Source organism: Eutrema salsugineum, unplaced genomic scaffold (genome assembly GCF_000478725.1).
Source record: "Eutrema salsugineum unplaced genomic scaffold, Eutsalg1_0 scaffold_9, whole genome shotgun sequence".
Lineage (NCBI taxonomy): Eukaryota > Viridiplantae > Streptophyta > Magnoliopsida > Brassicales > Brassicaceae > Eutrema > Eutrema salsugineum.
In genome coordinates, this window is record NW_006256342.1 from 1,416,696 (window position 1) to 1,441,631 (window position 24,936).

The 24,936-nt window shown below is 38.8% G+C and overlaps 8 protein-coding genes across 9 annotated transcripts; 4 read left to right on the forward strand and 4 right to left on the reverse strand.

Moving 5' to 3' along the window:
* Positions 1–335: 335 nt before the first annotated feature.
* LOC18009158 (caffeoylshikimate esterase) lies at positions 336–2,283 on the reverse strand. Its single transcript, XM_006390029.2, has 8 exons — positions 1,993–2,283; positions 1,890–1,919; positions 1,662–1,791; positions 1,432–1,578; positions 1,222–1,352; positions 992–1,129; positions 797–895; positions 336–708 (listed from the first exon to the last, which is right to left on the reverse strand). The coding sequence occupies exons 1-8, from the start codon at positions 2,245–2,247 to the stop codon at positions 490–492; spliced, it is 1,149 nt and encodes a 382-aa protein (XP_006390091.1). The 5' UTR covers positions 2,248–2,283; the 3' UTR covers positions 336–489.
* Positions 2,284–2,766: 483 nt separating this feature from the next.
* On the forward strand, positions 2,767–7,243 carry LOC18009060 (beta-galactosidase 16). 2 transcript variants are annotated; one of them, XM_024151762.1, is made up of 19 exons: positions 2,767–2,928; positions 3,433–3,528; positions 3,626–3,738; positions 3,830–3,896; positions 3,967–4,059; positions 4,120–4,278; positions 4,355–4,449; positions 4,539–4,644; positions 4,734–4,818; positions 4,893–5,011; positions 5,094–5,255; positions 5,335–5,516; positions 5,624–5,712; positions 5,799–5,908; positions 6,049–6,153; positions 6,237–6,344; positions 6,428–6,573; positions 6,660–7,023; positions 7,103–7,243. In XM_024151762.1, exons 1-19 carry the CDS (start codon positions 2,767–2,769, stop codon positions 7,211–7,213), a joined length of 2,472 nt encoding a protein of 823 aa, XP_024007530.1. In that variant the 3' UTR covers positions 7,214–7,243. The 2 variants fall into 2 exon arrangements, with proteins under 2 accessions (XP_024007530.1, XP_006390092.1); XM_006390030.2 differs by having other exon boundaries at positions 4,135–4,278.
* A 131-nt stretch (positions 7,244–7,374) lies between these two features.
* On the reverse strand, positions 7,375–8,906 carry LOC18008521 (pentatricopeptide repeat-containing protein At1g77405). The gene has a single exon (XM_006390031.2). The coding sequence runs from the start codon at positions 8,886–8,888 to the stop codon at positions 7,533–7,535; it is 1,356 nt and encodes a 451-aa protein (XP_006390093.1). The 5' UTR covers positions 8,889–8,906; the 3' UTR covers positions 7,375–7,532.
* A 116-nt stretch (positions 8,907–9,022) lies between these two features.
* Positions 9,023–10,279, reverse strand: LOC18008292 (proline-rich receptor-like protein kinase PERK2). The gene has a single exon (XM_006390032.2). The coding sequence runs from the start codon at positions 10,012–10,014 to the stop codon at positions 9,334–9,336; it is 681 nt and encodes a 226-aa protein (XP_006390094.1). The 5' UTR covers positions 10,015–10,279; the 3' UTR covers positions 9,023–9,333.
* A 1,215-nt stretch (positions 10,280–11,494) lies between these two features.
* LOC18008405 (cyclin-A1-2) lies at positions 11,495–14,304 on the forward strand. The gene is made up of 10 exons (XM_006390033.2): positions 11,495–11,922; positions 12,058–12,477; positions 12,560–12,652; positions 12,813–12,946; positions 13,039–13,114; positions 13,203–13,279; positions 13,370–13,403; positions 13,499–13,648; positions 13,756–13,890; positions 13,990–14,304. Exons 1-10 carry the CDS (start codon positions 11,731–11,733, stop codon positions 14,050–14,052), a joined length of 1,374 nt encoding a protein of 457 aa, XP_006390095.1. The 5' UTR covers positions 11,495–11,730; the 3' UTR covers positions 14,053–14,304.
* A 4,320-nt stretch (positions 14,305–18,624) lies between these two features.
* Positions 18,625–20,985, forward strand: LOC18008407 (amino acid permease 3). The gene is made up of 7 exons (XM_006390034.2): positions 18,625–18,920; positions 19,016–19,249; positions 19,347–19,440; positions 19,533–19,747; positions 19,873–20,012; positions 20,113–20,471; positions 20,554–20,985. The coding sequence occupies exons 1-7, from the start codon at positions 18,827–18,829 to the stop codon at positions 20,846–20,848; spliced, it is 1,431 nt and encodes a 476-aa protein (XP_006390096.1). The 5' UTR covers positions 18,625–18,826; the 3' UTR covers positions 20,849–20,985.
* Positions 20,986–21,285: 300 nt separating this feature from the next.
* Positions 21,286–23,236, forward strand: LOC18008691 (pentatricopeptide repeat-containing protein At1g77360, mitochondrial). Its single transcript, XM_006390035.2, has 2 exons — positions 21,286–21,386; positions 21,591–23,236. Exon 2 carries the CDS (start codon positions 21,622–21,624, stop codon positions 23,068–23,070), a length of 1,449 nt encoding a protein of 482 aa, XP_006390097.1. The 5' UTR covers positions 21,286–21,386; positions 21,591–21,621; the 3' UTR covers positions 23,071–23,236.
* On the reverse strand, positions 23,235–24,812 carry LOC18007903 (keratinocyte-associated protein 2). The gene is made up of 5 exons (XM_006390036.2): positions 24,691–24,812; positions 24,417–24,583; positions 24,174–24,225; positions 23,693–23,759; positions 23,235–23,568 (listed from the first exon to the last, which is right to left on the reverse strand). Exons 2-5 carry the CDS (start codon positions 24,570–24,572, stop codon positions 23,478–23,480), a joined length of 366 nt encoding a protein of 121 aa, XP_006390098.1. The 5' UTR covers positions 24,573–24,583; positions 24,691–24,812; the 3' UTR covers positions 23,235–23,477.
* Between the last annotated feature and the right edge of the window lie 124 nt (positions 24,813–24,936).

The window sequence follows — 24,936 nt, forward strand, 5'->3', positions numbered from 1 at the left end:
CAATGCTGTCAATGCATAGATGTCAAGAAGCATTTTTTTTTTTGTCCAGGCAATTCTATAAACATAATTAATTGGTCAATGTAAGTGCCACCACGGTTCTGCCTACAATCTTCAGGGGAGCCGCCCAACAGTCGATGATCATCTGGACGACATTATCAGTTGCTCAGTGTTTATAGACATAGTAGGTCCAAATTTTGTGGAGATCTTGCACAAAATTAAACAATTGTGCATTTTTCATATGTATAGTTTTCTTTGCCGGTGTTATGGTCTTCAATTTGAGTCTGGGTATAACTTTTGCGCAGCCAAACACTACTAACTACCATTTGCAAGATGCAGCCGAAGTAGCGTTAAAGGCACTAGCTAAAGAAGCAAGGGCCAAGATTATGTATTCATTGTAAGTCAGATTTTTTTTTTTGTTTTTTTCAACTTTATTCAAATGAGAGTAAGACAATAATAAATAGGGTAGGACATTGGAGATATACTCTCATTTTACTTGGGAGCGGAGCGGGCATCGAGCCAAGCAACGATGTCGTTGATTACGGTGAAAATATTATCGTCTGTGTCACCTTCTAGAATGCAATGGTAGCCACCTGGATAGAGTTTTAGAGTTTTGTCTTGGCTGATTGCTTGCTCGTGAAGGAATTTGCTCACAGTTGGATCTGTGACTCTATCTGCCGCTCCATGTAGTATCAACAATGGCAACGATACCTGCAACATAGAAGAGACGGAAGTTATTAGAGACGAGCCTATCTATGACAAAGAAGTTTCCTTTATTGTATTTGTTTCTACAACTAACCTTATCAATTTGCATTTCAATGTCTCTTGTGGCATTTAAAAGTTCAACGGCGGTTTTCAGACGCGTTTGGTCATCGTAGCATATCACATCATAGTCGCACTTGATCCATACGGAGAGCAAAAACATGGCAAAAGGAAAAAGTCAGCAACAAAATGCTTCAGAAAGTGGTCTGTTGAAAAACTTAAGAGAAGGTACCAGTTTTCTTTTACTCGGGTCTCTGAAGAACATATCGCTCAAGTCTTTCTTTGGAAAGAGCTTTGCTTTCGGAAATAGTGTTGACATCAAGATTAACGCATTCAGGACTAGCTTAGGAGGTTTTACATCTTCTGAAATCTTGGAAGTAACTCAAGGTCACGTATTTCAAACACAACTTAAGGTAAAAAAAATGTGAGTAGTAAAATACTTCCAAGCAGGGTTTGACTTACCTTACACATTGGAGCCACAAGGACAAGACCATCCCAAGCTAGAGGTTCTTTCAGATGAATTTTCAAGGCAATAGCTCCTCCCATTGACTGTCCGAATAGGAACCGGGGCACATTTCTCAATTCAGGTCTCCCTAATAAATCATAGCAGTTTAAAAAAAAACCGAAAAGCAGATTCAACACAAAACACAGGAACAGGTAAATTTGGGGTACCTTTCATTTTGGTGAACTGTTCAATAGCATTTTCAGCTAAGTAATCAAAATTTGGGATGTGACCATGTAAACCATCTGAGAGACCAAAACCAGGGTGGTCTATAGCATAGACGCCATAACCATAACCTGCTATTTGCTTTGCTATGCCTGTAACAACAAACCCAGAACTATAATAGAAGAAGAAGAAGAGCCTGATGCAAATTATGATTAAGTAGAAATATCTAACGAACCATCAAAGAAGAAAGTGCAAGTGCTGCCATAGCCATGACAGAAACACACCGCCGCTTTGATTTCAACGCCGGCTTCAGGCAACCAACTCTTGCAGAAAATTTCGTCCCCTTTCGAATTTCTCTCATACCACTTTCATATACAGAAGAAGAAGATTTAACAACTACTTTGACTTAGTATAAACTACAAGCAGAAGGCTAAATGAAAAAAGAAAAAAAAAAGCTGCTTACCTCCTCTGTTCTGATCCCAATCGGAGCTTTCTGTCACCAGATTCAGATGATTAGAGACGAGATCATGTTCGATTTTGCTATAAAAATAAAATAGTCAATGCACCTTGAACAAGCAGTGATCGAGCTGCTGCTGCAAGTCAGCAAAAGCGGAACGCACTCGCCTTCGTGCTGGAGCTTGATCTAACTCCTGAGAGGCGATTAGATTCAGCTCATCACTCACTCCATCGATCGGAGATCGTTTCGCGGAAACAATCGCCGGCGCGAATCGTCGAGTGATGGCCGGAGAACTCGTACGGCTGTTTCGGAAAGGGGAGAAAGTAGACGGAATGTCAAAACGGGAAGTTAAAGCACGATCCATGGATGCCGGAGAGTCAATTCAAGGATCCGAGATTGTAAAATCAGATGGGGAAGAAGACAAAAGAAGTACTATACATTTGTGCGGGAAATCTCGCACGCGCAACACGTGCTTCTAACTGTGCGTTGACGACGAGTCTTTAGAATGAAGATCGGCGTCTTCCTCTTCAAATCCGGTTCGACCGCAACCCGAATTTACTATCCGGTTTGGTTTAGGATAAAAGCAAGCGGTATGAGGAAGCCAGTCAAATCTAAACCCGCGCGTATTTAAACAACGTTTTGTTTGGGGCTTATTTATGGGCCTCTCCAATGTTGGGCTTTTGTAAAAAAATCTATTTTATTCCAGCTGCATCGTATAAAACCGCATTTTAAAAAAATTATAAAAAGAAAAGAAGAAATTTCGATCCGAAACGAAACGAAGGTGTGATATATACAGTGCACAGTTTCGCCCCAAACTATAAAACAATCTAAAATCCTCAAAATCTCAGTGCTGAACGATAATCGACTACAGTTTAGGAGAGAAATGGCGTCGTTTCGGTATTCACTGGCTATGTTCATTCTCATGGCGGTTATCGGAGCCGGTGACGCCGGAAACGTAACCTACGACGGGAGATCGCTGATCATCGACGGCCAACATAAGATCCTTTTCTCCGGCTCAATCCATTATCCTCGCAGCACACCTCAGGTATTCTCTCTTCATCTCCAGCTTCCTCTTCTTCTTCATATTCTCTCCGTTAATGGAAGTTTCGTAGCGTCGTTGGACTTTAATTTCTGCAACCTCTCGACGAAATCGCGTCGAGCAGTCACGTGAATTAGCACACTGGAGTCGGCGGTAGGTTTGCGAAGACGAAATACGTGAGCCGTTAGAGAGAAAGAGAAAGAGAGAGAGAGAGAGGATAAAATCGTCTTTTTCAATATCTTGGCCGTTTTGAACTTATGGAATTTGCGAGAATAAGTGCTCTCATTTTCTGATATATTCTCATTCCACCCCAAATATTCTGATATTGTTTTTTGGTTGCTGAATTTGCGAGACTAAGTGCTCTTATTTATGATTTGTTCTCATTTGACCCCAAACATTCTGATAATGTCTAAAATCCCTTCAAGGAAAGCTTCTATGTCTTTTAAGATTTGGCGGGATCTCTTCTTCTTCTTCTTCCTCTGCAAATATTAATGGAAGTCGAACTCGCAGATGTGGCCGTCTTTGATAGCAAAGGCAAAATCTGGAGGAATAGATGTAATAGACACATATGTCTTCTGGAACATTCACGAGCCGCAACAAGGCCAGGTTTATCCCTTCTTCTCTATATCTTCTATTCAGACGAATCCAAGTATATATATGTACCTATAGGTGTATAGGATTGATGAAATTTTGCGATCTGTAGTTCGATTTCAGTGGACGGCGTGATATCGTGAGGTTCATCAAGGAAATACAAGCGCAAGGCTTATATGTCTGTCTTCGGATTGGACCATTTATCCAGGGTGAATGGTCATATGGGTAAGCTTTTCCCGGCATTAGTTAGTTACGATTTTCCGATATGAAAAAACCAAATTCATGGAATTTTAAGTGTTTCAATACACATTTGCAGGGGTTTGCCTTTCTGGTTGCATAATGTCAAGGGGATTGTCTTTAGAACAGATAATGAGCCATTCAAGGTAAAAATTTTATTGAACTCAAATGGTTTCCATAATTCTATGGTTTCACGAAGATACGTTTTATTTGCAGTATCACATGAAGAGATATGCACAAATGATTGTTCAGTTGATGAAATCGGAGAACTTGTATGCTTCCCAAGGAGGACCTATTATACTCTCACAGGTTTACATTTTTTTTTTCCCATGTATGTTTCCTTCAAAGTTATTTTAACTGATCTCAAAGTTATGGGAAAAACAGATTGAAAACGAATATGGAATGGTAGCTAGAGCTTTTAGACTAGAAGGGAAATCATACGTCAAATGGGCAGCAAATATGGCTGTGGAGCTTGAGACAGGAGTGCCATGGGTCATGTGCAAGCAAGATGATGCCCCTGATCCTTTGGTTGGTTTATATGTTCTTCCTGCAGTGTTTTGCCTCTTAATCTGTTATTTATCTAGTTGTTTTAATGATGCACCAGATTAATGCTTGCAATGGGAGGCAATGTGGAGAAACGTTTAAAGGACCCAATTCTCCAAACAAACCTGCCATATGGACTGAGAACTGGACGAGTTTGTATGGTCTCCATTCAGAATCACTACGTTTCTGTTTAATTCCCAGTTCTCAGATAAAAAAAATAACTTTTTGCTGCTCCCTTTGTATAGTTATCAAACATATGGTGAAGAACCATTGATAAGGTCGGCTGAGGATATAGCATTTCAGGTTGCTCTATTCATCGCTAAGAATGGAAGTTTTGTAAACTACTACATGGTACTTTTTCCAGTCTCACTCTCTGTTTTATCTTTAATTTACAAGATATGCGGAAATGAATGATAGATTGACACAGTATCTTATTCTAGTATCATGGAGGAACAAACTTCGGAAGAAATGCTTCGCAGTTCGTAACCTCGAGTTACTATGATCAGGCTCCACTTGATGAATATGGTATACTCTAAACCATTTCGCGCCAAACTCAAAACTCTGATCTGAAAGTATAGCATTAAGGGTTGGTGCTACAGGATTACTTAGGCAACCAAAATGGGGACACCTTAAGGAATTACATGCTGCAATAAAGTTGTGTGAAAGGCCTCTGCTTTCTGGACTGCGAACTGCAATACCTATTGGGAAGCTACAAACTGTAAGAAAAATCCATCAGTACCTTCTCCTGCTTGATATAATGAAAAATGTAGTAACATTGATCTTTATGTCTTCTTTAACAGGCTTTTGTGTTCGGGAAGAATGCGGACCTATGTGCTGCCTTACTCGTTAACCAAGACAAAAACGATTCTACTGTGCAGTTTCTTGATTCTTCATACCTTTTATCTCCAAATTCTATAAGTGTCCTGCCAGACTGCAAGAATGTAGCCTTCAACACAGCCAAGGTAAGCTCATAGATTTAGACTATCATTTATGCATCTTTCTTCTTTTGATGCCTTCATTTATCCTTTGTGGTGTGGATAGGTCAATGCGCAATACAACACGAGAAGAAGGGAACCAAGACAAAATTTGTCTTCTTCTCACATGTGGGAGGTATTTACTGAAACTGTCCCGAGTTACAGTGAAACGTCAATAAGATCAGAATCCTTGCTTGAGCACCTGAACACGACACAGGATACTTCGGACTATCTCTGGCAAATATTTAGGTAAAGCCAATTTCATTCCGGAAGATATACATCATTTATTAGGATAAGTAGTATATGCTAGGCTGGTTGGAGATTCCAGTAGTTACTATTTTTCTTTTGCGATACAGGTTTCAACAATCTGAACCAGCTGCATCAATTCTCAAAGTCAACCACATTGGGCATGTTCTACATGCATTTGTTAATGGGAGACTCATAGGTATGTTTTTGTATCTCGGAATCCTTCTGGCTACATCTCATCATTGCCATTTTATTTAACTGCTTCTAATATTGAGTATTCTTTAGGTTCTATGCACGGTGCTTTCAAAGCGCAGAAATTTTTGCTAGAGAAAAATGTGTCACTGATTAATGGCACAAATAGCATCGCATTACTCAGCGTAATGGTAGGATTGCCGGTGAGCCCCAATCTTTTCTTCTGGATCTAAGTAATATTTTTTTCCAAACAGAGTACTTCCACATACGTGTCTGAAGCTGAGTATCAAAAACACCATATGAAGTCCATTTTTTCTGAAGTCGTTTTCTCTTTGGATCACAGAATTCAGGAGCACATCTAGAAAGGAGAGTTGGTGGATCACGGAGCGTAAAGATTTGGAATGGGAAATATGCACTGTACTTCAACAAATATGCCTGGGGATATCAGGTAAAACTTCTGACTTTGATTCGTCGTCAACAGATCTTATCTTTCTTCATGTTAACTGATACTGGCTGAAAATCGTTGTGGAGGTTGGGCTACATGGGGAGCAAGTACATGTTTACACTGATAATGGGGCGGCCAAAGTAAAGTGGAAGCAGTACAGAGACTATAATAGTCAGCCTCTAACTTGGTACAAGGTATAGGACAACACAATCGTAAAATAGTACTAGTTCAATATATTACTCAAACTTCACTCTCTGAGGTATTTTTATATCTACAGGCCTCATTTGACACACCAGAGGGGAAAGATCCCGTGGCCTTGAACCTAGGATCAATGGGAAAAGGAGAAGCTTGGGTGAATGGCCAGAGTATTGGTCGGTACTGGGTCTCATTTCATACTTCTAAGGGGAGCCCTTCCCAGATATGGTATGATATTGTTCACTTTTCTAATTGAATTATCTTGGTATATTGATTGGATGTTATTTATTGAAGCTATGTTCTCCTATTTTAAGGTACCATATACCGAGATCTTTTCTTAAACCCAAGAGTAACTCACTAGTCATTTTCGAAGAAGAAAGAGAAGGGAATCCTCTTGGTATAACTATAGACACAGTGTCAGTCACCGAAGTCTGTGGTCATGTCTCCAATTCATATCCTCCTCCTGTGATTTTTTGGAAAAGAAAAAGCCACAAACGAAATGAACACCGACATCGAAAACACCGGTATGATATGAGGCCTAAGGTTCAGCTCCAGTGTTCTAATGGCAGGAAAATTTCAAAGGTTTTGTTTGCAAGCTTTGGTACTCCAAATGGAAATTGTTGGAGCTATTCGGTTGGAAAATGTCACTCACCCAAATCTCTAGCTGTTATACAGAAGGTAAGTTACTGTCCCTGTAAATTTTACCTGTTCACTGAAATCGTAAAGCCCAAACAAATGTTCTTGTGAATTTGTGCAGGCTTGTCTGAGCAAGAGTAGGTGTTCTGTTCCAGTATGGAGCAAAACATTTGGTGGTGATTCATGTCCACACTCTGTTAAATCCCTGCTTGTTCACGCTCAATGCTCATGAGAGTCCAATTCTTTAGTACAAATTTCTCTTCATTTTTTTTGTTTCTTTCCTATTACTAAGTATGAACAAATAACAAAAGTATCAATGAAATATTACAAAAGCACAATACAAGATTTGAGTTCCATAGGAAACATCTTGAGAACATGTAAATCACTCTCAAATCAGTGCAGCCGCCAGCAATTAGCCTCCATTTACTCAGTCAACCAGTTAGATCTTCCGAGGGCTCTGGCTTAAACCAAGTCTACAATTAGTGTTTCAATCAAACTATCCAATTCATCATGAAAGCCAGGCAAAATTGAGCGAATAATTCACCACCGCATTAACCAACATCAATCTCATGAAGATCCGATTTCCCGACTTGATCTTTTCGAGCCATGACCGGTTTGATCTTCATGACTCTTCTATATCTATGTTCAATTCCTTCTCTGATTCTCTTATGCAGCTCTTCATCAAGTGTACTCGACATTCCCTCTGAGCTTAAAGCATCCAACACCACCTTATATGTATACTCTCTCGGAACTAACCCGGCCTCCACCATCTCTACCATCAAATCCCGAGCCTCGGCCGCTCTTCTGGTCTCAACAAGAGCGTGTATTAGCGGCGTGTATGTGCTTGAACCAGGTACACCATGACCCATCTTCTTCATTGTCCTCATCATATCAACTGCACGTTCTATCTCATTGGTAACACTGTAATACCTTACGAAAGAATTATACGTCACCTGGTTCGGGACGCACTCTCTCTTCTTCATATCATCAAACAGCTCCAGAGCCCGACCGATCCGATTCGTTTTGCAACATCCATCGATCAAACAATTGTAAGTCACCACATCGGGTACAAACCCCCTGAACAGCATTTCCCGAAACATTCGATTAGCCTCCCACATTCTCCTCCTTATCGCCTTTCTGCATCCGGTTTGCATCCCGTATTTACAGTATGAGCTTATGAAAATGGTGTAAGTATAGGTGTCTGGTGGGTATCGGAATCCCGGTAATTGCATCTGATCCAACAAAAATCGAGCCTTTTTGAAGTTCCCTACTCGGCAAAGAGAGTTGATTATTGTGTTGTAAGCATAGACATCAGGTTTGCAATGATATTCCTTCATCCTATAAAAGGTAGCTAATGCCTCTTTCACAAAGCCTTCTTCTCCTAGGCATTTCATCAAACACGTTATAGACGCTGTGGTGACCACATTTCGTCCATTCTCTCTTCTAGAGACTTGCCGGAGAAAATCCCAGAGACCTTTAAAGTCATTTCCTTTGGCCAACAAACATGCCATATCTCTACAAGTGATCTCATTATGATCGAAACCGAAATGGGTCTCCACCCAAAAGAAGAACTCTATGGCTTTCTGCAACCCGAGAGAAACTTTCTTAGGATCCATATACGCGCCGGGACCCATAACAAGGACTTCAGAACGGCGTCGTTGTGACTCGTCACGGAGGTTCCTCTGTTTCAACGGAGACCGGTGGCGAAAACCCTTTTGCCGACCTATGGATCGTGGGGATATGAAGAAGAATCTTGGAATAGAGCGGAGGACATCGGAGACGATCTGTTGACTCCACGGACTCGAGACCGTCACAGAGGCTAGTACGGCGTCGAATGGGCGGTTCTGGATCATGGCGGTGATGAGCTGATCAATAATGCGGTTGCTTAGCGGTTGCGACGGTTTCATGGTGTTCTGAAACTATGGCAAAAGGTACTAACTTCGAAATTAAATTTGTTTTTCCCAGAAAATCTCTGAAGTTGTTTCAGTAAATTTCAATTTAGGCATATACTTTTTGAAGTGATTGATTCGCCCTTCACTAATGATCAGAGATGTATATAATACAATCGCCCTTTTTGAAATACACTTCATACAAAATAAAATAAGATTTGACTTTCACATCTTCTTACATTCCTTTCTCCCACACTCAAAACTTCAAAATTTTGGGTTGTCTTTGGTAAATCCACCACAATGGACATATTATATTGACATTAGATAATAGCCATTTAGGACCCTACACTATATAAATATTCCATTATAGCCCAAGATTTGCTTTAATTTGATTTGAGCGATTCAAGCTTTCCTTGGTTCGGATGGCTAAATAACCGATCTCGAGACGTTCATCCAAATGTGCTCAAAAGAGCCCAAACCCGACCCATTCAGCTTCGTTGGCGATTCGTGGCGAGAATCGGAGCGAAGAGAACGACGATTTCGGCGAGTCCCATCTCGGAGAAACCGATCTTCGGCTAGAAACAGTCCACGGCGACATCGTCTCCTTATCGGAGCAGTAATCACGCTCCGATCTCGACCCGGTTTTTCTCCGACCACTGCTCTTGTTCTTCCTCAACCTAAACTTAGGCGTCGGGAAACACCCCAACCCGGCAACAGCAAAATCGGGTCTGGGTTCGGACTCGGATCCGGGTCTGCCCCGGTTAGGGCGGTGGAGCTGCCACCGTTCAGAGAAAGCACGCGGGGATGATCGGAAAGAAGGTCCCGGAGAGTAGAATGGAGATTGGGACGGTGGTGGCGGTTTGAGCTTCGATGGAGTAGAAAAGGAAGGAGTGAGAGGAGACAAAGGACGGCTTTTGGAATTGGAGATGAAAGAAGACGACGGCGGAGATAACGCCGGCAGGTTAAGTGGCTGAGAGTGAGACAATGGTTTTAAACGGAGAGGAGAGAGTTTCTTGGGAGGCTGAAGCAGAGGAGTGTTACCGGGTTGAGAATTTCGGGTCTTGGGTACACCGGGTCGGATCTCCCAGCTGAAAGGTACGGTTCCTGGTCTCTTGAAAGAATCGTCAACGGCAACAATGGCCATTGCTTTTGTTTTTAAGAGAGATGAAACAAAAACAGAGAGAGAGAGAGAGAGAGAGAGAGAGATGACTTATAGAGTTGGATTAAGATTCTTAATCTAAGAATGAGCTTAATGTCTTTTATATGAGGACAAAACATGAGATAGGAGAGAGAAAGAGAGATGAGAGGCGAGATTAGAGGAAGATAGAAGTGGGTGGCGGGAGAGATTAGAGAAGTTTATCTGTGTATTTGACTTGTTTCAATATGTCCCCACCATTATTAACATAACTTTTCAATTATGCAATGGTCACCACAAGTATTCAAATTTCCAACTCTAATTGGATTACAATACCCACATACAAAAATCTTAATTTTTGTACATTTTATCGTCAAAAATATTCTGTCTTTTAATCTAGGCCATGAGACCTGCAGACTACTTTGAAGAATATACAAGTACTTATTTTAACTTTTAGCTGACTTCTTAAATTATTCAGTTTTGGTATATACCACAATGACTTAATGATATGTATGTACAATATAATAGGTCGACAGAATGAAAAAGGCTAAAGGTTTTTAAAAATCAAGTTTTCAAGTGCTCTAAAATAGTTATAGCACGCGGTCTCTCATGATTTAGACGTGAAAGGGAAAAATGAAACCAAACCAAAGAGAATTTGGGGTAAAAAATTCAAACTTTGAAATGATCGATCAGTGACCTTTTTCCCTTACATGAAACGCAAAAAGGGATAACCACTTACATTTGTCTTGTCTGCAAAAGATTCCAACTTTTGGTTTTAAAAAACTGTAGAAAGGCATGATGATGATATTTGTCACGTAAAGGTCAAACCAAACTTCAAACAACCACCATGGAATCAAGAAGTGGAGCTACAAATTGGAATTGTGGAAAGATCACAATATTGTATTGCTTGCCACGTCCAGTAGCAGCAGGTACTTATCAGCGCCGTCTACAAGACTCTTATCGCATAAAAAATGTAGATTATAAACCATGGAGCGAACAGAAACAGATTAACAGTTTCTTATGATCATGAAAGATAAATAGTTTTATAGTTAATCAGAAAACAACACATCATTTGAAAGCAGAATCTCAGCATATACTGCATCACCCTCAAATTACCCCCACAGACTAATCAACAACAAACAAATCAATCACACATTTATCCACAATAAGCCAAAAATACAAAGCAACAAATAATTAAAAAACCGGCACTTCGATTTTCCAGAACTCAGTTTATAAATAAAAGAAAGCAATTTCCATGATTGGTCTACAAGGCCAGAACCAAATTCAGCATCTAGGGTTTCTTCTAATCCAACATTTCAAAATCTAAATTTTTGATTCCAAACACCGACTAAATTACGTTATAAATCAGACTCCATAGACTACTTAGAGTTTTTTCTTGTTAAACCCTCTTTTGCGTAAAGAGGGTTCAATGATGCTTTAGCCAAAGGGTTTGGTGAATCAAAAAGTTTCGCGCTTAACAATAGTGGGACCCATTGAATATCAATCTCGTAAGTCGTAACGGTTTTTGACTTGAAGCGACGGCCAGGATTGATCCATTTTTCTATTAATAAATAAGAAATAGAAAAACCCTCCCGAGTTTTCATTTTCCGTTCTTCCTTCTCTTCTCGTTCAAGATCTCTCTCTCTTTCTCTCAGAAGAGAAACCCTAAATCTGACCGGAAAATCTCGACGCCGAATCGGAGATCTTCCTTTTTTTTCATCAACAATGTCTTCCTCGGCTAAACGGACATCTTCCTCGTCGTCATCGGGGAATCTATCCCAGGAGAATCCGGTTTCTCGGTCGAACGTAGCCAAGACTCGAATCCCACTCGGCGATGGTGGAATCCACCGTAACGCCCTCGGCGACATCACTAACCAGAAGAATGGATCTAGAATTTCCGCTTCGTCGTCTACTCTGGTAAATTAATTTGGATTCTCTCCTCGTCTTTTGTTTCCTTTTCAATTCCGGTGTGTGTTCGAAGAGAAAATCAGTTTTGGGGTTTATCCTGGAATTGCAGTCTATGAGTAATCTGAAAATGGTTCATTTTTGAAGGTGCATTGTTCTAATAAAATCGGCCAATCAAAGAAAGCACCAAAAACTGCTTTATCTCGTAATCGGAATTTGGGAATTCTCGATAGCGGTTTGCCTCCCAAGCCAAATGAGAAATCAAACATAATCGTTCCTTACGAAGACATCGACTTGCCTCAACCCAATGAAAATCTTCTTGCTTCATCACAAGGATCATCCGTGGATGCCTCTCCCACTCAATCAGCATCGACTCGTGACTCTTCCAAGAGCCCCAAAGTTGAGTATATGGTCGACAGCAGTATTGCTCTCCCGGAGCATGCAGATTCATCATACTCAGATTTGGGAAAAGATGATAAGATTGTGAATATCGATAGTAACTTGATGGATCCACAGCTTTGTGGTGCCTTTTCTTACGACATCTACGAGCACTTGCGTGAATCCGAGGTGGGTTTGCTGTAAAGTTTTCTCTGGCATAGTTCTTGTACCAACTTGCTCTGTTTTTGAGTTCGCTCGTTACTCTTTTCAGGTTAAGAAAAGGCCGGCTCTAGATTACATGGACAGAATTCAGCTAAACATCAATGCTAGCATGCGTTCCATACTGATTGACTGGCTCGTGGAGGTAAGCTTTCGATGAATCCGGTTCATTAAAGCAATGTATTTAGTTTTGATTGATGAGGAAAGACGTGTATTTGTAGATAAAACAGTTATGGATAAAACGTTTCTTTATAGATTTTCCACTGGTAGGTAATTTATAAAGCTGTTCTTTCATAAAACTGCAGGTTGCTGAAGAGTATAGGCTTTTGTCCGAGACGTTGTATTTGGCAGTGAACTATGTAGACCGGTACCTTTCAGGCAATGTAATTACCAAGCAAAACCTGCAGTTACTTGGTATTTCATGCATGATGATAGCAGCGTAAGAAATCTAGAAATTTGGCTCTGAGGGTTTATACTTTGTCTTCTTCAGAAGTATGCAGTTCCTAACTAGTTTACATACTGAACTTCCAGAAAATATGAAGAAGTGTGTGTGCCCCAAGTGGAGGATTTCTGCTACATCACTGATAACACATACTTAAGAAACGAGGTTTGTGCTTTGTTCTTCCGTGGAAAGACTTATTCTTGTGGTTTGATATGCCAGTAATGCATCGTTATCCTTAACTTCTTTTTAACAGGTTTTGGAGATGGAGTCTTCTGTTCTGAATTACTTGAAGTTCGAATTAACAACTCCAACAGCAAAATGTTTCTTGAGGTAGCTTCTGATCATATTGATGTTACTTCGATCATCCCTTTTTTTTGTGGTGGTTCCCTGCTGATCTGGAATTGTTAAAATGGTGGGTAGGCGCTTTGTTCGTGCTGCTCAAGGCAAAAAGGAGGTATAGTGTTTGTTATTTGAAAATTGAAGGATGAGCTCCCGACGCAATGGGTGATGTGTTATAAACGATTCTAACTGGTTACTGCTTCATATTAGGTACCATCACTGCTGTTTGAGTGTCTAGCCAGCTATCTCACCGAATTATCTCTCTTGGACTATGCTATGCTTCGATACGCTCCATCACTTGTGGCAGCCTCTGCAGTTTTCTTGGCACAGTACATACTACACCCTTCAAGAGAACCATGGGTATATGACCAGAAAACTGTATTGGCAATCCTATTTTCTTTAGTACTTAAGCCTTGTTCAATTCAGGTGTTGTAATAAGAAAAACTGTCAATTTGGGGGTTTTGCAGAACGCTACGTTAGAGCATTACACATCGTACAGGGCGAAAGATTTGGAAGGATGCGTTAAGAGTCTTCTTCAGCTGTGCCACGAGAGTCCCTCAGCTGATGTAGTTGCAGTCAGGAAGAAGTACAGTCAACACAAAGTAACAAAGCACTCCACTTCTTTGATTATTAGCAGCTTCATATAATTAAGATGCTTGAGATGTTTACTCTTTTTTTCTTTTTCTTTTTTCTTCTGGCAGTACAAGTTTGCAGCAAAGAAGTTTTGCCCCGCCTCACTACCACAAGAGCTTTTCATCTGCTAGAGGGTTATTTCCTCTCGTCTTGTAGATATTGTTGAAAAACTCATCGGGTCAAACAAATGTATTCAATTCTCGATAGATGTGTAGATGATAGTACTACTTATCAATACAAAGGGTAGTATCGTTACAAGTATGTGAATAGAGTTCTGAGCCATACGGTTGTGGTGGTTTGGAGTTTGTTGCAACCGTCTTTGTGTTACCATTTGTGTAAAAAGCTGTTGTAGTGGAATTGCCTCTAAAATGATAAGAATTGGGAATCAAACAAAACGTTTTATACTGAACTATAAAATGTTCCTAAACATTTCGTTTCCTTAATGCTCTCTCTGTTTTATTATAGTTAATGAAGTAAAGCAACATGCATTAGTATTATTCATTTAATTTAAAGAAGAAACATGCATTAATTAGATGTAGGAAATCAAATATTATAAAACAAGGAAAAAAATCTAGAAAATCAACTATAATGAAACAGATGGAGTATTTGTAGTAATAAACACAACCTTCTTTATTTTATTTATTAAAAACAACCAAACTTCCTCGGAATGAAACAAAACATAGGTTATTCTCTTTGCAGTGTTGACTTCTTTTTTTTTTTTTTTTGCGCGGTGTTGACTTCAATTTTTGGGTTAATTAACTTGATTCATAGATTTCGGACACCAAAGATTTCGTTGGCATTGCAGATTTCTGCGAAGTTAGTAGTCCACAAGACATTAGTAACCACAATGTCCCTATGGTTGCCAACATCCTTTTTTTTAATTTAAATGAGAAAATAAGTTATATGGGTTAACCAAAAAAACCGTTTCATCAGTTGTGCAGACATGGAAAATGTTACGTTAAATAGAATTACGTACTATTCTTTATGGTCCAACCATGCATTCTCTCTATGTTGGAAATGAAAGCATGTTCATTTTTTATGGTCTACGCACATGTCCTTCTAAAAAAGAAATGAGATAATGTATTATATATGGTCTAAGCATGCATCCCTCTAAATGGGAAATTAAATTATGTTTGCTATCAGACTAGAAAAGTTTTTAGGAACTAAAATAAATGAAATAAAATAAAGAATGGGTGTTGAAGGAAGAGAAGTGTCAAATGAGTATGAATATTTATTTATTTATCTCTTTATAAAAGGAAACAATTTAACCAGAATGTAGTAGTGATTTTTTTTTTTTTGGTAGTGAGTATATTCGATAATTTATTTGTAAAATTGATTTTAAATAATATTTAAAATTTTCCCTTTTGTTCATCTCCAAAAGAGTGGAGGAATATGAACTGATCTGTAGTCTTAATCTTAGGTGAATTTTCGAGCAATAAAGGCTAGTTCCGTTTGTGATTTTATGTGATTTTGTTCATGGAAGATGATTAGTATTTGAGTTGAATGAGAATGATGGTTGCGTGATAGTCTTATAGCTATTTGTGTAATGATCCTAAATGTACAAAACACACGTATATATTAACTCATGTAAATTTCATGCGACTTTGAATTATAAACTTTATACTTTGTATAACCGTTATGTTGGTCGATTCTTACTTTCATGGCAGTGAAAACCTCTCCCGGGTATGTTTGACTACACTATTGTATAGAGCCATAACAAATATCATTTCTATATGCTTCTCTTTGTTTCACTATAACAAGAACATAAGGAAGTTAGGAATCTTTTCTTGATGATCCTAATTAAATTAGAAGCACTTACTAGGAAAGTTATGGGTTACATTCAGAAATACGAACTAGGAACTTGCGGTTGTCGCCATGCGCAGGAGTTTGGTAGCAGAAAATGGCTGTGATTGAATTGATCTTGCGGTTGCAAGTGAAGCCAGTAATCTATACGAAATATATGATAAGAGTTATACAGGTACGGTTAGGTGCTTCAATACCTCATCTTTCTTTTTTTTTCTTCTCCTTGATGGATTTTGATGAATTTGAGTATCATTTGGTGTGTGTGGAAGAAAGTATATAGCAACGATGAGAAATAGTGGATGAATTATAAGAGAAGATGTCCAAGTTGAGCCATAGAAACGTGCGTGTGTGGATTTTTTTTTGCCCCTTCCTGCATTACAAATTTACAACGTTCGTGGTGTATTATTAATTAAGAGATTTTTAATTTGGAGAAGTTCATAGTCCACAAGACATTACTAAAAACATAGAGGAAACCACCCAAATCGCCTAAGAATGATAGGAATTGACAATTTTAACAAAACCTGAAGTAAGGATCGATCGTCATAAAGTATGAAGTATACAAATTATGTAACAGGATGAAGAATCACTACAAAGTTGGGTTGCCCTGCCGAATTTTAATATCGAATAAAAGAAGAATATAATTCCTTTAAATAGGAATACAGCTCCATACCATAATATTAACTTTCCTTGCGAGTTGAAATTATAAAAATCAATGATCATTACAATTGATAAAATACGATCTATAGTGGACCAAATCTTTTGTTTAACTATCGAAAACCAATAAACCATGTGAAAATAAGTGTAGAGTATTCATTATAAACTTTCTCTTTAGATATTTGTAGATGTAGCCACGGAGTGGGTTGGCCAATTAATGACGGAAAGCTAGATGTTACAAAGATACAACTATAAAGATTCGTATGGTGGTTCTTACTATTTTCTTTTCAATAAGAATAGTTGTTTAACTTATCAGAATAAAAATAGTTGTTAAATGTTAGTGTTGTCTTAAGTTAATTTGTCGCCAAAGCTTACTTAAAGTTGTCTAATTATCAACACTCTTTGCGTCATCTTGATCAAGATGACACTACATGCATATTTGTATTGTTCATGACCAACTCTCTTCAGCTGATCTGCAAGCATGTCAGCTCGGATGCAGTAACAGAAGTCATACTTGATCATAATCATAGCAACACTACATGCATATCTGTATATATTTGTTGATGACAATACAGATTTTTTCCTGAAATCAACATGAGAACATATTAATTATTGTTGTCTTTTGTCAATAATGTATTTATATATTTGATCATGTCTCCATGACAACATAAAACGTCATACTTCAACACGGTAATTTTACTTTCTAACTGTCATAGATATACAAAAGAATTTTCAATGCGTTCCATGTAAATTATCTTGTTAGTAGTGGAGTTCAAATTTAATACGTAAAATACAGATTCATTTTGCTAAATAATTTGTCCACTACCAAACCGGCCTGATATTTTGTAATATCAAATAATAATTTATATAGGCTAAATGGCTAATTATAGCTAGTGCAATATATCTAAATCGAAACCTAACCGGGAATAGTAAGCAAGGAATCCGATGCCCTTCTTTCGCCAAATTGGAATGAGATAAATCGCAACGGCTGGAAATTATATAAAAAGGAGTACTAGCTCAAGTGTCGAGATGATAAACACATGGCGATATGTATACTCTTAAAAATATACTCCACTGGAGTATTATTAATTTTACTATATAGTGAGAGGATAACACTTTAAAAGGAACAAGTTGGAGAAAGTGGCTTGATGATGAAAGGCGTTTCTGGTTCACTCTTTTAAATTCATTTAATTGAGGATGGCTGTGTGTGTCTGCTTAAATCAAGTGGATCATCTGAACGAACGAACCCTATTCTCTTTCTTGATCTCCTCGATCTTTCTAATATCATTAAGAACTTCTTTTTAAATATACACATGGAAAGTAAAGATCTACCATTAGTTAAGATGAATCAGTACTTTAAAAAAGAAGAAGATGATCAGTACAGTTTGTATGTGTTCTTGCGGTTAAACGCAGACTTGGAGTTAAAAAGATTCTTTTCTATTGGACTATTTTCCTTTGAATTTTAGTCTTATGACTTATGGTCTGAAGACAGTTTTGATATAAATTCCTAATGGAAGATTTGCTTTCCCACGAATCAAATTTATATATGGTAGTGTAATGAAAACTTTATAGTAGAGATTTGAAAAAGAGAAAACAACAAGAAAACCTTAAACTTTCACGAACCCAATGCAATAATTTAAGATTATATTCTTTACCAAAAAAAAAAAATTATGATTATAAACAATCTTTTTAGGTGTTACTTTGTGTAGTAATTTCTATTCAAGTTTTTTTTTTATGATTATAAATCTTAAGTAAACCCGTAAAAGTTTATGTTTATTGAATACTCTAAAATAAATTAGTCGTGAGTGAAAATAACATGAAGTTATTCAAAGTTGAACAATGACATTAAGTCATTTCCACACACGTACAGAAAAAAGTTATTCAAAGTTGAACAATGACATTAAGTCCAAATGAAAACGATGGCAGCATCTTGGACTCACATTTCCTCCTATTCCCATATTTCTTTCTTCTTAGTTTTTTATACAGTACTATTTTCGTTTTATAATTATTCATATAGATAGATAGATCATCAAGTCAAATTTTTACAAAAGAACACATGATTATGGTCCTACCAACTTTTTACCAATTTGCTTTTTTTCTTTCTTTTGGTATTAACTTTCTACCAAATTCTGTGTATATAAATCTGTACTCCAGTGTCAGTTTCTCTTCATCCACCTTCTCTTTCGTCTTCTTCTTCTTCTTTGAATTAGAAACTCCAAGACGGTTAAAAGAAAACAGAGGTCGTCAAAAAAGAATTGTTAGTTCTGATTATATCTGCGTATTGATTTCTTCGAAAAACGCATTAAATAGTACCCATACAATTTCCTTTAGCATCTGTCTTTATCATCTAAAGGTCAACAGTTACAAACTACAAACGCATAATTTTAAGTTCCAACATTCAACACACAAACACACAAAAAAAGAACAGAGCAAAAAAAAAAAAAAAAAATGAATCACAACCAGCAAGCAGCTTTCGCCGTCGATATGCCACAACCCGGCGGCTCCAAGTGCTTCGACGACGACGGTCGAATCAAACGAACTGGTAACAATGTTTCCCTTTCTCTCTCTCTTTCTCTCTTTTTCCTTATTGAAAAGAAAAGAAAGTTGAAGTTTTTAAGTACTTTTGGGTCGTTTTAGGGAGTGTTTGGACGGCGAGTGCGCACATTATAACGGCGGTGATAGGATCGGGAGTTTTGTCGCTAGCGTGGGCTACGGCGCAGCTAGGTTGGCTCGCCGGACCTGTGGTGATGTTGCTCTTCTCCGTCGTCACTTATTTCACGTCTACTCTCCTCGCTGCCTGTTATCGCTCCGGCGACCCAATCTCCGGCAAGAGGAACTACACTTATATGGACGCCGTCCGATCAAATCTTGGTAAATAATACAAATTATAAGAAGAGATTCTTTAACAAAGATAGACGGTGGAGAATAGTAATTAGAAGAATATTAACATGTTACACTCTCTGGATAGGTGGCGTGAAGGTCAAGCTATGTGGGATTGTTCAGTATCTTAACCTCTTTGGTGTTGCAATTGGTTACACAATTGCCTCAGCTATAAGCATGATGTGAGTGTTCTCTCACTTATAAAGCTACCAAATTTGAGTGTTCCTTGGTAATGGGTTATGATATTTTTTTGTGGTTTTTAAATGGATAACAGGGCAATTAAGAGATCCAACTGTTTCCACAAGAGTGGAGGGAAAGATCCATGTCACATGAACAGTAACCCTTATATGATAGCTTTTGGATTAGTCCAGATTATATTCTCTCAGATTCCAGATTTTGATCAGCTTTGGTGGCTCTCTATCCTCGCCGCCGTCATGTCCTTCACTTATTCCTCCGCCGGTCTCGCTCTCGGCATCGCTCAAGTCGTAGGTCCGTCCGTAATAAGAAGAGGAAAAAAAACCTCTTAAATGGTCTTAGTGATTTTATAAGTAATGAGTTGCTAAATGTGAAAAAAGGAAATGTCATTTTGTTTTGTTTATTTTGGTTTCCATCAGCAAATGGGAAGGTGAAGGGAAGTCTCACTGGGATTAGCATAGGAGCAGTGACAGAGACACAGAAGATATGGAGAAGCTTTCAAGCTCTTGGAGACATTGCTTTTGCTTACTCTTACTCCATCATTCTTATTGAGATTCAGGTACTACTCCATCTTCTTTACAAGTCGTCATGCTTAAAGGCATGCATTCTTGGTCCCATCCTCAAGCTTTTTTTTTTTTTACTTTTATCTGAAAAAACAGGACACAGTGAAGTCACCACCATCAGAAGAGAAAACGATGAAGAAAGCGACACTTGTGAGCGTAGGTGTAACGACTATGTTCTACATGTTGTGTGGTTGTATGGGATATGCAGCCTTTGGAGACATGTCTCCGGGAAATCTCCTAACCGGTTTCGGGTTTTATAACCCTTATTGGCTTCTTGACATTGCAAACGCAGCCATTGTGGTTCACCTCATTGGTGCATACCAAGTCTATTGCCAACCTTTATTTGCCTTCATCGAGAAGCAAGCTTCCATTAGGTTCCCTGGTAACAAGTTCATAGCGAAAGATATCAAAATCCCCATTCCTGGTTTCAAGCCTTTCCGTTTGAATTTCTTCAGGTAAAGAGTCTTATTTATCAGTTTATAAGTTTTATATGTAAATACTCAAAAGATTTTGTGTGGTGTGGAATGGCTTACACAGGTTGATATGGAGGACAGTGTTTGTGATGATAACGACACTTATATCAATGCTTCTTCCGTTTTTCAACGATGTTGTGGGACTGCTCGGGGCACTAGGGTTTTGGCCATTGACGGTGTATTTTCCGGTGGAAATGTACATTGAGCAGAAGAAGATAGCTAGATGGAGCACCCAATGGGTTTGTCTTCAAGTCTTCAGCTCAGCTTGTTTGGTAGTTAGCATTGCTGCAGCTGCAGGGTCGATAGCTGGAGTTGTTCTTGATCTCAAGTCCTACAAGCCATTTCGAAGCGATTACTGATAAAATTTTCTAAAGTCATTTTTAGACACAGAGGACGGATCAAGAACGGTCAAGAGAATGAAGAACCGTGAAATGTGATATATTGATTAGCTTGTGTTTGATAGATAAAAAGCAAATAAGGATGAAGTTTCTTCTCTGTAATCTTATCTTTCAGCTGTAGGATCCTCCGTATCCAAATCGTAAGAATTGTAGTTTTAATGTGTAAATCTCTGATTTAGCAACATCATTAGCACATTCATGTAAGATGTGTAAGCCAAAGCACTGGTTACTGGTCGGAATGGTGTCTTACCATTGGTCAAACTAGGGCACAAATCCTGATTGTCGTTTAAGTGCCGCCATGTATTCGCATATTTTGGGCCTTTCTTTTCCTTTACTAATGGGCTTTTACATGTGGCCCACTTATCTCTCTTTTGAAACGCTGCGTATTCCTCGCTGGTCTTCAGTCTTCCGTCACTCGACGCTCTCGCCGACTGGGCTTTCTAGCCTCCGGTGAGCAAAACCACAGTTCCTGAAAAAAGTTCCCACTTGTTACGTAAAGGTAAAACCCACGATTTTCTGATAAAGTAGGTATATGATTCCATATATGTATATATATATCTCTGTTGTGTGTATTGGCTTGTGTTTTTAGTTATGTTCATTAACTGTTCGATGAAATGCCTCACAAACGCATATACCACTTGGCTGTTTATACGTCGTCCTCCTCACTTTTTTTTTTTTTTTTGTGTCGGCGATGGGAATGTAGCTCTGCTTCTTTGGTTTGGGTTCGATTCAACATGACGATCAGAGTTCTCAATTGTCAATCCAGATTATCTCTGCGAAGATATATTGTGTCTGCGAAGCTGTATAGTTCAGGTGGACAAGCCATAGATGTTGCGGTTGTGGCAAATAAGATTTCTAAAGTAATGATGTCCTCTCCGCAACCCGTGCTTGACTCGGCATTAGACCAAAGCGGTTTAAGGGTCTCACCGGAAGTAGTAGAAAATGTTCTAAACAGATTCAGGAACGCTGGTTTGTTGGCATACAGGTTCTTTCAATGGTCTGAGAAGCAACGGCATTACGAGCACAGTGTTCGAGCTTACCACATGATGATCGAGTCTACGGCAAAGATAAAGCAGTACAAGCTCATGTGGGATCTCATCAACTCTATGAGGAAGAAGAAGACGCTAAATATCGAGACTTTTTGTATCGTAATGAGGAAGTACGCAAGGGCGCAGAAAGTGGACGAGGCGATCTATGCGTTCAATGTGATGGAGAAGTATGATTTGCCACCGAATCTTGTTGCGTTCAATGGATTGTTGAGTGCTTTGTGTAAATCCAAGAATGTGAGGAAAGCGCAGGAGATATTCGAGAAGATGAGAGATCGGTTTACTCCTGACTCCAAAACTTATAGCATTTTGCTTGCTGGATGGGGCAAAGAACCCAATTTGCCAAAGGCAAGGGAAGTTTTCCGGGACATGATCAATGCGGGTTGTGATCCGGATATAGTGACCTACAGTATGATGGTTGATATTCTTTGTAAAGCTGGAAGAGTTGCTGAAGCTCTTGGCATTGTGAGGAGCATGAATCCAAGTATCTGCAAGCCGACCACTTTTATCTATAGTGTGCTTGTGCATACTTGTGGAACTGAGAACCGGCTTGAAGAGGCGGTTGATACGTTCCTAGAGATGGAAAGAAGTGGAATAGAACCAGATGTAGCGGTTTTCAATTCATTGATCGGCGCATTCTGCAAAGCAAATAGGATGAAGAATGTGTATAGGGTTTTGAAAGAAATGAAGGTTAAGGGTGTGACGCCTAACTCCAAGTCATGTAACATCATTCTACGCCATCTAATAGATCGTGGTGAGAAAGATGAAGCTTTTGATGTGTTTAGGAAGATGATCAAAGTGTGTGAACCAGACGCAGACACGTACACGATGATGATAAAGATGTTTTGCGAGAAGAAAGAGATGAAGACTGCGGATAAAGTGTGGAAGTACATGAGGAAGAAAGGGGTTTTTCCCAGTATGCATACATTCTCGGTTCTTATTAACGGGTTGTGTGAGGAGCGTGATACACAGAAAGCTTGTGTTTTGTTAGAGGAGATGATCGAGATGGGGATTCGACCATCAGGTGTGACGTTTGGGAGATTAAGACAGCTGCTTCTCAAAGATGGTAGAGAAGATGTGCTCAAGTTTCTTAATGAGAAAATGAATCTTTTGGTCAATGACCCTTTGTGTGATTGACCTTCTTTGGTTTCATGTGAACCACATAGCTTAATACATCTCACAACATATTTGGTTTTGTCTGATTTGCTCAGGATCCATTTCAATTGTTGTAAAGTTGTAACTGAAGTTGATAAGCTACTGTTATGGTTTTGATACACGAGATATTAAATTAAAGAGATGAAACAAACCATTTGATGTGTCAGGTCGCAGATGATATCATATTAAGTCTAAAAGACACCAATCCAGTTTCTCTAAGAACATAAACACAACTAAAAAGATGACCTCTCTATGATTATAATCTGCAACGGAAATAGACTACGGTGTCTAAGTTCTCAGTTCATGAAGTAGGAATGTTCCTGTATCTTTCTAGTACCAAACAAAGTTTAAGTCCAAACTAATTTATATAACCAATTCCATTTTCTGGTTCAGTGCCTCTTAGACTTTGACTCGGTTTTGGATAGCATGTATCCCGAGATCTTGTTCATCTCGTACAATAGCCCAGCAGAGAACAGGAAACTGCAGGCAGATTAAGAAAAAAAAAAGCATTGTAATCACTAATCACCACATTGCTTTTAGCGAGAAAGGTTTGAAAAACAGGTAAGACGAAAAGTTCAAGCAGAGCTAGTGAGTTTCCACTTACCAGGTTGTAATACAAACCCGATGCACCGTGCTAGCAGCGATAAGAGCTATGATTTCTGCAAGAATGACTGCCACGACAATAAAAAAAAAAACTTTACTTCAATAAAATTGGTGTACCACTTTTTACGCAGCGGAAGCAGGAGTAGGCAAACAAATTAGAATACTTTGTCACTGTGTTTCTTACATTAATGATACAGATAATACATTCGATGACAATTTTCAAGTTCCAACAATTGATTCAATGAAAAAGCCTTTGTAACACATAAGAGCAATGCATTTGTAATATGTTATCAGAAAGTAAACTTAGAGCATCATCAAAATGTCCACTCTTAAATCCTCAAACTTCTGAACCAGAAGACAAAATTGAGGTAGACATATAAAAGTAGCCAGACCATAAGCAAGCTAGCTACAATTCCGATTTCAATTGTGTTGATTTCATGATATAAAAGCAAGGACAATTTATTGCCAAGAAAGAAGCATACCTGCACCCCAGCCACTCTTCATGCCAGAAGATTCCTGGAAATTTCCAATGAACTGCAAGTAAAGAACCCGGATCAATCGAAGCTGTAAATCAACAATGTAGAGGGATTCTAGAAAACAAAAAGGTCTCAAATTTCCAAAGGTAAGATCAATATTGGCACATGCTTGTGGTAAAGGGAGTGCATTTCCATGAAGACGAGGAGGTTTCTAAGAAGTGCGAGTAAAAGCATCGCAAAGGAGCTTACAGTAAGAGAAAACAAAAAGAGGAGAGAGCTGGTGAATCCTCCAAGGATCGTGAAGAGCTCTGAAGAAGCTAGCTTCCCTCTGTAAATTTCTTGAAACGAGAGGATCACTGTAAACACAAGAAGAGAGCCCAGCATGGATGTTCCAGATCCCGCCATGGTTCTAAATCCTAACCAAACAATCAAATCAATAGACACCAATCAGACACGAGTTTGATCGAAAAGTTTGACGATAACGAGAAAGCAACGGAAAAAAATCGAATGTGTGATGATTTACCTTAAAATCCCCGCCTTGATAGATCAGATCTTTGCTTCTCGCTCGTCACTGCCACAGTTCCACTTCCAAAATCGCAATAGAGGAGATGGAGAGAAATTGGGACTTGCCTTTTTACCATAAACACACATGTTAATCGCTAATATTACAGATATACCCTCGCGGACCAGTTGCGGTCAAGGGAAGCGAGAAATCGATATCGAACGCTGTCGTTTACTCGAGGCAAAAACGACCTAGTAGTAGACATGA